Here is an 11,486-nt window from a genome sequence, read left to right as displayed (position 1 = left end):
ACGTAGTAAAACGTAGCTCTTGAAACGTGAAGGTGTGACTTTTTTGAGGTACCTTATATATTGTTACAAATAAAAAATCTCACGGTTATTTTTTATAAATTTTAACAAATGGTAACAAATTCTAACCAGCAGCTTGTCTTAGTTTAAATTGATAACTATTAGATGACTTCTGCAAAACTTTTCTTAAAACAAAAAAAAATAACAATATTTATTTCAAAATAATATTCAGACAAATAGATTCATGTATCGAAACATAATACAGTTTGAACATATGATGCATATAAACTAACCTTTTCGTACATAATAATATGTACCCGAATACTTAATACAATCCACAGTGTCGGATACCTTTATATTATGCAGTTGACAGGTTCCATTTTGGTTGGAGAAAAAAGAGACACAAGTTAAAGCTAAAGCACAAACTTGAGCACATATAAATGCTGATCTAGTACTACTGAGAGTTATCAATTTCCCATCATTACACAAAACATCGCTGAACACGTGTTCTTTTTTGTAAATATCCACTAAAATTAAGTTTCCATCTGTTATCCACCAAAACGAAAATATTGTGAAAAACGAAATATAATGTCTCATTTTTAAGTCAGTTGATATGTTTCGAAATAACATGTTATTATATTTGCAACTATCACGATTCCATCAATTTGATTGGTTTTTGGTTGTAACAAATAATATAAATACAGACAATAAAGTTATTTTAATAGGCTAGTATTTAATTAGTTGATAGTTGTGGTTGCTAACCAATAACATATTTAAAATTTAATTGGGATTTCCAGTCACTACGATTCACAAATAGCCTTTTTCGATAAATAAAATAATATGATGTTAAAACGTACGTTTAGTTGCAAAAATTCAATTGATTGTCTGTTTGCCTGACACCAAGCAGCAAACTGTAGATGAATATGCAGGGCCATTAGACAGATTGATCAAAGTGGGTCGACTGGGAAAATAATAATGACACTGAATAAGGAGTGTAAAAGAATTAGAAATAAATAACCAATCCGGTTATCCCACACACACGTACATATCATTTGACAAGGATGAGATTTTGGCGAATCATACGTCCTTCTTGGCGTTAATGAACATAACATTGAACAACAAATTTGGAGATTTACCGTGTTTACATTGGATACCTGCGCATCTGCATCTTCTACAAGGACATTTTCATTAGTTTGAGAAAAAAAATCCGCAGTGAAAGAGGGTATTCAAAAATTCTGAGAAAATTGTTGACTTGCGAAGCTGAATCATGTGTGAATTCTTTTAATTATTTCAACCCTGTAACCCATTATTTTCCATGCGAGTTGAAATTGTCTAAAAGAAATAATCCACAATGCTTTTTAATTTAAAATGGTAGCATTTGTTATAAATGTATTACTTTTGTATACCATATATACGGCATACTTTGTTTATAGTGAACACAAATGTATGTTGGAGGGTCTTGTGGGCAACATATTTGTTGAATTTGGAGGAATAAAATTATGAAGGGAAATGGGGAATGTGTCAAAGCGATAACAACCTAACCATAGAGCAGACAATAACCGAGGCCACCAATTAGTCTTCAATGTAGCGAAACTCCCGCACCCGTAGGCGTCCTTCAGATGGCCCCTTAAAAAATATGTATACTAGTACAGTGATTATGGACGTCATACTAAACTCAGAATTATACACTAAAGTTAAAATCATACAAGACTAAAAAAGGCAAGACGCTTCTGACTTGGGACAGGCGCAAACATGCGGCGGGGTTAAACATTTTTATAAGATCTCAACCTTCCCCTATACCTCTAGCCAATGTAGAAAAGTAAACGCATAACAATTCGCACATTAAAATTCAGTTCAAGAGAAGTCCGAGTCCGATGTTAGAAGATGTAACAAAAGAAAATAAATAAAAATACACAAATAACAACAGACTACAGTTAACTGATATGCCAGCTCCAGCCCTCAATTAAACCGATTGAAAGATTATGTCTTCATCATATGACTATCAGGCACAATCCCTCCCGGGGTTTAGTATCATACTATCATAAAATATATATGAAGAACATAACCCGTGTCATGACAACAACTGTTTTGTTTTAAATAAATATAAGTGAATCCAAAACCAAAATATGCAATCTTTAATGACCTGACAATATCGTAACTATATCCCTTCTTAATAAGTCTGTTAAAGGTTTTGTGGTGGATACTGACATTTTTTTAGCTTTGTAAAGAATATTACCATAAAAGATTGGATGTGAAATACCTTAACGTATAAGATGTCTGCATGTTGAGTTACATTTACGAATTATTTCCTTATACCGATGATAGTAAATGTTATGACTAGTTTGTGATATCGAAAACCCTGGTGTTATAATTTTCAGTAATACATTTCTCTTGCTAAAATTTAATACGTTGTTACATACACGAGCGAATCGTACAAGTTGAGATATATAAACACCATAAGATGGTGACAAGGGAACGTCACCATCTTAAAAAGGATAATTAAAGATAGGAAATGAAAAATCATCTCTTTTATCATAAATTTTTGTATTGAGCTTCCCGTTAATGATGTAGATATCAAAATCGAGGAAAGGGCAGTGGTTTTTGCTTTTGCTTTATTGAAAATCAGTTAGATTTTTTTCAGCAAATTGTCGGCATGGGAACGCACTGTTCGACTCTCCTTGGCGACCTTTTTTTCTCACTAGAGATAAAAGATTTTACACACCAAAGAAGCAATATCATTTAATTTCACATTTAGATATATTGATGATTATTTTTTTCTATTTACAATCCAAACGTATCACATTTGGTTTAACTAGAAATTAAAGAAACTACAGACACGACTTCCTCTCCCGCGTTTGAAGACTTTTACCTCGAATTTGACTAAGCGGTCTTCGAATGTCAAAAATCTAAGTTTAACGTCTCTACCTACATATGGGATATACATTTTTTAACTCATTATGCAAGAACTTGCAATTGCTATTTAAACTTTATAATACGTTCCAGTGTCTGACCAGACATTTGATGAACAAGGGTTACGCCAAAGAACGTCACGTTTTATTTCCTAAATACTACATGAGGGTCTTGAAGTATAGATTCTAGATACTGCCGTTGTTTATTACCTGTAAGACTTGTTATAGTGTTCTTTTAATGCATTTATATGTTGTTAACCTTTGCTGTTTAGACCATGTTTGGTAATATACTTTTGGCGTGGCTATGTATTTATGCATCCAAATCTGATCATTGAGTTAGGATAGTTTTTGTTTTCATGCATTTCCTTTTTGCTTATTCTAATGCAATAAGTTCGGAACGATAATTTTCTTTGGACGTTGACATTATTTTGAACGGTTAGCCGATTTCACGTTCTACCAGTGCGTATCTAAAAAAAAAAGCCACCATTTTGAATTCCGATTTAAAACAGATAAATCAAAAGTCACATTCTCTGCAACCTTTTTTGCTGGTCCATATTCATATTATTCAGAAACATACCGTAATGATAAATACGTCTAGTGTGAGCATGTTTATGTTTGTCATCGGGAGTATGCCGTTACTTTATTTTAAAATTCCTTAAAAAAATTGTTTGCAGATTTATTTGCAGTTACTGATTAAAGTTAGACATGCAAGACATACTTTAAGTTATTGGAAATGTTTTGAAATGTTTTGAGATAAATAAAGTTGTAAATTTCTCTCAGACGATGTTTGTTTTCGTTAATAATCTTTATCGACAGAATGTATGTGCTCTCGTTGGGACAAATTGTGCCACGTTTGAAACAGCCTTGTTCAAGATGGTTATAAAGCACAATAAAGTTGAACTTCTTTTGAATTGATAAACACTTATTGTTACGTTTACATCCCAGCTCCTATTTTGGCGGGAATGTCAAATCCACTATAAAACTTATAACTAAATATACAATTATACGGAAAAGACAATCTATCAAATTTCACGTAGAAAAAATCCAGTATATATGCTGGGATTCGAACTCAAGCCACGACACAACCACTACACCAAGACGACTGGATACGAACTATCTGTAACTTAACATACTTAAAGGAAGCAAGATATTTATCAAGTGGGGCGAGTTGGCAGACCTTTATTCAGTGGGGTTTAAACCCTTTTCGTTAATAAGTGATTGTCAGTGATTGTTCAGTTTGATGTTACACTTTTTTAAAAGTAGGCCGATTTTTTTCATAAAGTGGCGATATAGGTTGGGCCGATTGGCCAGTGGGGCGAGTTGACATTGTTTGATATCTACTCATCTTGTTCGGGGGTCAAAAAGGGTATAAATCATATAGTAATGTATAAAGTATATTATAATGGTTGTGTGGCGTTCTAAACTAGATTTTTTTGAATTGTAAATGGTTATTCGTCTAATCTAAAACAGCTGGGATGTAAAATAGTTATCCCACTCGGACTTACTTGGTGTGTCAGTGTTAGATCTCCCTCTGGCCTCCGGCATCGTGGGATAATTAATAGTTATCCCACAAGGACGCGGTGTGTCAGTGTAAGATCACCCCGATGGCAGGAGGCCAGAGGGTGATCTAACACTGACACACCAAGTCCGAATGGGATAACTATTTTACATCCCAGCTGTTTTAGAATAGACGGAAAACCATTTACAGTTCATAAAATCTACTTTAGAATGCCATACAACCATTATAATATACTTTATATATTACTATATAATGTATACCCATACCTGCCAACTTTTGAAAATGGCCATGGGGGTTTTTGTGCGCGGCTCCATTTTTTAGGGTAGAATTTTTCGCGCCATTTTTTCGTGTGATGATTTGGCTCATAAAAGTGGCTGACATGCTTCTTTTTTAGGGGGTGACAGTTGAAGATACTGTTATAACCCATTTTTTTTTCAATTGTTTGATTGTTGTATTCTTTTTGTTGAGATAAACACCAATAAGATGACTTTAAGTTTGTCTGATACATTGTCAAGAAATAAAAAAAAGTAATAGTTTTAATAATTTAATAACAAAAAAACAACAATATATTATATAGATCAAGTTATAATGTCAAACAGTCAAACACAAAAGCTACAATGTAATGATTATTAAAGGTTCATGCACACATACAGCACTAGTTAAAAGTGTTCCAGAGTTTATAAAGTTCATACAGCTAAAAATGTTCAAAGCAACTATTTGATAATTAAGCACTACAGTTCAATATCACATGTATTTTTTAAGCACAATCTTTGTTGTAAGAGGAGCAGGCCTGCTTAGCTGTCTTGAGCTGTTCCTTTGTTGGCTGGAATGAATAGCATTTACTGTTGGTGTTCAGCTTTACTGTCAGAAGGGCACATAATGTGGAATTGTCCAATGATGATCTTGTATCAGTGTGAATCTTCTTAAGCATAGAAAATGTACGTTCACAGTCAGCATTTGAATTTGGAATTGTGCACACTGCTGATACAATCTTAGATAGGAGAGGAAACCTTGGTGTTCCAGTTATTCTGTTGGTCATCTGTGACACCTGTCCCCAGTACTGGTCTACTCTGGTTGAATCTGGTGTATAGGTTGGCAGTTCTGATGATGGTGTGACCTGGTAGGTTGTAAACTCTTCTTCTAGTTGTTGAAGTAGGTGCTCTGGAACAACTGATGGGAACCTTCTAGCCACAACTGTTACAGATGATGAAGGGAGGTCACCTCTGGTTGATGGGTTTAGAAAGGCTAAGCCACAAACAACTGGGTCCTTGAAAGTGAACTTTGCCAACATCTTGGCCACAACTACATTGTAGAAGCTTCTGACAGACCTAAAAACAAAAAGAAAATAATTAGTTTTTTATACAAATTTATTTTAAATAAAATTTACAATTGATTTTCTCATTGTTGAAGGATGTACTGTGTTAAATGGTCTCTTGTTGAGAGTTGTCTCATTGGCAATTAACCACTTATTGGTTTTTTTATTCAACTTTATTTGAAATAAAATTAGCAATTAATTGTCTCATTGTTGAAGGATGGAACTGTTATATAGATAATTTCTGTGTTATATGGTCTATTGTTGAAGGTTTCTCATTGGCAATCATACCACATATTCTTATATTTACAATATTTCAAATATCATTAACTTACTTGAAGAATTTGGCAAGGACTGATGGGCTAATGTCATCTGTGTGGTCTGCCATGTAGGTACGGGTATAGAGGCCAACTGCTAGGATGTTGTCTTGAAGTTGGTTGTCTGTGTCACTATAGGGTACTGTTGTCAAGTCTTGGTGTGACTGGATGACTCTGGCTTTAACAAACTTGCCAAGGAAAGTACGTAGGAGGACTGTCATCTCCTGGCTCAAGAAACCAATACGTGACTCATCAGCCTAAAAAAGTTAACAAGATTATTAATACTGAAAGCAATCAACATGAAAATGCATATATATATATCTGACTTTAAAAAAGAGAATAAATGAAAAATATGTCTAATTGGCAATCATATCACATCTCCATCTCCTTTTTTTTAATAAATGTTTTATATACATGAACATGATGAACCAAATTATATTCTATTAAAATGTTATATAAAAAAAGTTACTTACTTGAAACATGGTGTTAAAGTGGTTCAGTGGTTCCAGTATGAAGCTTAGGAAGTGGTAGTACAGGTGCATCTCATGGTCACTGAGATAGTTGGCACAACGCTTTATACGGCCTGGCTTCTCCACCTCGTCATGTGAGTTAAAGTAGGAAGTGAGGGCTGCCCAGTGGTGTAGAAGACGCCCAACACACTTTTCTAAACTAAGCCATCTGGTGCTGCTGTGCTTGATGATCTTGCTAGGTTCTGTGTCTGTGAATTCCAGAAACTCTTTATACTTTTCTTTTCTGTTGGAACTGAAATAATAATACTTATTATAATCATATTGTAAATTAAAAACATTTCAGGAAAAAATATGACAGTCTCCGTATCAAATATATAATGTTGATTCTATAGATATCATTTTTTTTGGATTGCTGTCTCATAGTCATGATAGATATATGAATTATAATTTATTATAAATTAACAAATGTTGATCCTATAGATATCATTTTTGTAGGATTGCTGTCTCATTGATATATACCCTTTTTTATAAACAATGTTATCTTAATGTTATAATACCTGTGAAAGAAGTGGAAGTAAACTTCCACTAGGAGGTCTTCTACTGGCAGAGCAAGGGCCTTCACACCAGCAACAGTACAAAGGTTGGCAAGATGACACACACATCCAAAGTCAAACACAGCTGGACACTTTTCTTTGATGCGGGTTACTACTGAGTTGTGTCTACCAGTCATGACACTACAGTTGTCAGACACAAATGAAACCAAGTTCTCCCAGGGTATATTGTTGTCACTGAAAAAAGAAGAGATATTATATACTTTTAAATTACAATTAACATAAACTTGTAATAAACAAAATACAATTTTAGATTTCTATGTCATTTGGTCTCTGGTACTGAGTTATCTCATTGGCAATTATGCCACATCTTCTTATCTTTATTTTATTTTTGATAATATTCCTGAATGTTGAAGTTAAAAATTAAGGTCAATTGTAAAAAAAAAACACACTTACACAAATACTTCCTGAAGATGGTCAAAGATGTTAGATGCTTTTCCTATGTTACATATTGGCATGGCAAGGAACTTGGTTGTTGCTTGGTCAGTGAAGTAGCGGACTAGAATGGCAAGAGACTTGTCACAGTTACGGTCGTTGCTCTCGTCAATGGCCATGGAAAATGGTTTGGTCTGCAGGTCTCTGACAACCTCTTGATGAAGAGTAGGTGCAAGTGACTTCTTGATGATTTGAGTAGTCTTTGTACGGCTGCATGCAAACTTTAAGGCTATCTTGCTATCTGTAAACATGGCTTTACACACCTTTGTGAAGCAGTCTGCTAGTAGAAAGGAGATGTTGTGCTGTGCTATGAAGTTGGACCATATCACCTCAGCTTTGATAGTACCTGAAAAATTAAAACATAATTAAAATATAATCTCTATCATTTGATGAATACAAGCCTCCTAATTTTCCTAGTAAACATCAATAGTTATCAATCAAGTCATTAATGAAGGTGTTAAGTATTTTACTTTTATGACTTAATCAGATTAACTAAGAAAACAATTTGATAACATGTTTAATTTAATTATCATGCAATTAATTAAGAAATAATTCAAAATCAAAAGAGGTTTAACTAACATGAATAACAGTTAAATTAATTGAATATTTACTCAATTTCAATTATTATTTTTAATTTTTAGATGATTACAAAATGATAAAAATCTAAGTATTAAACATGTATTACAGTATAAATAATTATCACAAACAAAATTCTTAATCATTATATTATAACAAATATTTAATAAATTATTTCAATTGAATCCAGACCAAATGACAATTTACTTGTAATGCAAAAATAAAACATAATTTGAGGGTAGAGAAAACTAAAATCACTTCACTTGTTACTTTTTAGGCTCTATAAAAATAGTTCATGGTCTTAATATATCTTTAAATTTTTACCTTCATCTTGTGGTCCAACGAAAAAGTTTGTGACAGGTTGGTGATGTTCTGTGCATTGAGTGACTTCTGGTGAATTGCAGTAATAATACCCTTAATGACCCTCCAACACGATGAGTAGATATCAAATAATGTCAACTCGCCCCACTTGCCAATCGTCCCACACTATATCGTCACTTTATAAAAAAAAATCGCCCCTCTCTTGTTTACCTACTCGCCCCATTTTTAAAAAAGGTGTAAAATCAAATTGAACAATCAGTCTGAAAACTCACTTATTCATGTTATTAACGAAAAAGGTTTAAACCCCACTGAATAAAGTTTAACAACTCGCCCCACTTATAAAAAGATCTTGCTTCCTTTAAGTATGTCAAATTACTATTCATTCGTATCCACTCGTCCTGGTGTAGTGGTATGTGTCGTGGCTTGATATGCTAAAGGTCTTGAGTTCGAATCCCAGCATATACCTTGGATTTTTTCTACGTGGATTTTGATAGATAGTCTTTTCCGTATAATTAATTATAAGTTTTATAGTGGATTTCACATTCCCGCCAAAATGTTACAGAACAAAGGAAAGCATGCATAACAAAGAAACTCAAACTAGGGTGATCTGGTAGGGGTGATCCGGCTCAGATCACCCCTGTTAGAACAAAGGAGCTGGGGTGTAACTATTAATGATTATATGTTTGCTATAAAAAACGAAGCATCTTAATGAAACTAATATAAACCATTATATTGTCCTTTTTTTCAAATGTTTTAGTTACATACGGGAAATAAAAATAAATAAAATAAAGTAATAATATTAAAACAAAAGACACGATTATTTACTCCTAATGGTTGAACTTTCTTTTCTGAATGGTGAAGCCCCTTTTAATAGTGTAAATTTTCCAACCCGTTGGCTATACACGTGTCTGTATTGGTATTTCACTTTTCAATGAACATAATTAAAATATAATAACTGGTGAATCATTAAGCTAGGAATATCGTAACCACAAATCACTTTAAACGTTTACAAACTCTTTAATAGATACAAATATTGCGTTTTAAAGTTTAACTGTAATGCCGTTTATAAATCTTGGAAATTTAGATACGATCCATATTGTCGATACTTACTAAGATTTAGCTCCGATAAATAAAAACATGATTACTTAATATTCCTTTTCATTGAATTCAATTCTGTCGATATCATATACTTATAATTTTGCATTGGACTATGACATGCCTTTCTCGAGCGCGGATTGAGACTTGTTATGACGTATTTTCATTGAATCTGTTGAATGCGTTTTGATTGATACTTTAGTCTTAGAGAATTAATTTATTTGTTAGCCTTTATTGGCTTTGAATTAGCTTTACAGTGACTCAGAGTACTCTGATATCGATACTTAACAACTTTTGCCTTTTAATGGGTATTGATTCAGGTCGACCTGATGATTCAAGTTTTTTCCAACTTTGTTTTAATTTTTTTTTTCTCCATGATGTGCTGTTACACCACTGTCCAAGGTAAGGAAAGGTTTAAGCGCTCACGCAACATATTATAGGAACCTGTAAATCAGTGGTTATCGTGTGTTGCTCTCTGCCGTGCTAGTATTTAAGTTTTTCGTTAATCGCTTTGTCGTAGATCACGCAATGGTTTTTTTTTCAATGGAGCACTTTTTGTTATGTCTAGGGACTGACATTTTATATGGGTTTTGCTCATTATTAATGGCTGTACGGCGACCTATATTTACTTAAATTTGCTTTATGTAGACTATCTGTGGTAGTAGTCTCGTGGGAAATCCTATTGTTTATTTAAATTACAGGTTGAAAGTATAATTTTTGGGAGAGTATTGCTGACAAACATGTATATCGAACAAAGTTTATTGTTGAAATTGGTCCTCTCTATAAATGATGACACTAAGATTAACATGTAAGTGAAGATTATGTATGAGAAATGTTATAACGATGTTTTAAATTAACACCATATGAGCAACCAGTATTTTTTGAGAGAAAACAAGTTGAAACAAGTTGTCAATCAACCGTCATACACATCTCTTATCTATACATGTCTTCTGTAGACGAATCGCACATCAAATGTACAAAGTAATAATAATCCTTACATTTGTTTTCTTTATGTTTGTTTAACATTCACCAATTTCTACTTTTTTAGGACTTTGATAAACATAATAATATTTGGAGGAGATCAACGAAGGTTTCATAAAAGCCTTTATTTTAAAGTGCACATCACCACTATACTGAATGAAAGTTCGTCTTAACCAATCCATTATCATTCTTAATTAACAGTCGTGCAGCTTTTTTCTTCTTTTCAATTTTGAACTAATAAAATGTACTGGTTCCTCTTGTCTATCCTTTTGAGCTGTTGATTATGCTTTTTCTAAGAAATAACTCTCGCATATGGAATCTGACATGTGCACTATATTGTTCACGTTATATTCAATAATCTACTGAATAGAAGACATCCGTAAAATTAATTTAAGCATTGCTGTGTGATAAGACCATCTTAAATCCGGGTAACAAGGCATTCATGTAGAATTTGAATATCTCAAACCATATTAATTACTTGTCAGAATTACAAGAAAACTCAATTTTCACTAAAAATGTTCGTAAATTTTGTATCTTCTAAACTTACCAGTGATAATTAAAGAAAGACATTTTTTCCAGAAATAAAGTACTTCTATAATATTTTGGATAGATGTGATGTGGATTTGTATATCTTAAAAAAAATTCCATCCATACTAAAAAATACAAAATACAATTTTCTGTAACATCTTACTTTGTCAATGAATAATAACCTACCAAATAAAAGTTTCACACATTTAGAAGACGCATTTAATCTCTCACGTTGAGGAATCATCTCCATGTGTACAATGTTTTCTTCGGGGTCGCGCAAGAGTGATTTAGCTTTCTACGAGAGTGTTAAGCTAAAATTCATATATTTTGAAATGAATGAAAAGCATATACAGAATATACTTTGTGGTAAATATATAAATCGTATTGGTACTACCCAAGATACAAGAGAAAATTA

General features: G+C 33.0%; 1 protein-coding gene across 1 annotated transcript; it reads right to left on the bottom strand.

Annotated features, from left to right (window-relative positions):
* Positions 1–4,962: 4,962 nt before the first annotated feature.
* Positions 4,963–8,549, bottom strand: LOC143049804 (zinc finger protein 862-like). Its single transcript, XM_076223546.1, has 6 exons — positions 8,471–8,549; positions 7,532–7,916; positions 7,082–7,312; positions 6,528–6,816; positions 6,073–6,311; positions 4,963–5,753 (listed from the first exon to the last, which is right to left on the bottom strand). The coding sequence occupies exons 2-6, from the start codon at positions 7,819–7,821 to the stop codon at positions 5,183–5,185; spliced, it is 1,620 nt and encodes a 539-aa protein (XP_076079661.1). The 5' UTR covers positions 7,822–7,916; positions 8,471–8,549; the 3' UTR covers positions 4,963–5,182.
* Positions 8,550–11,486: the final 2,937 nt, after the last annotated feature.

The sequence above is a fragment of the Mytilus galloprovincialis genome, chromosome 1 (genome assembly GCF_965363235.1).
Source record: "Mytilus galloprovincialis chromosome 1, xbMytGall1.hap1.1, whole genome shotgun sequence".
NCBI classification, from domain to species: domain Eukaryota; kingdom Metazoa; phylum Mollusca; class Bivalvia; order Mytilida; family Mytilidae; genus Mytilus; species Mytilus galloprovincialis.
The sequence above is the reverse complement of the archived record's forward strand: the minus strand, read 5'-3'. Positions and strand labels throughout refer to the sequence as shown.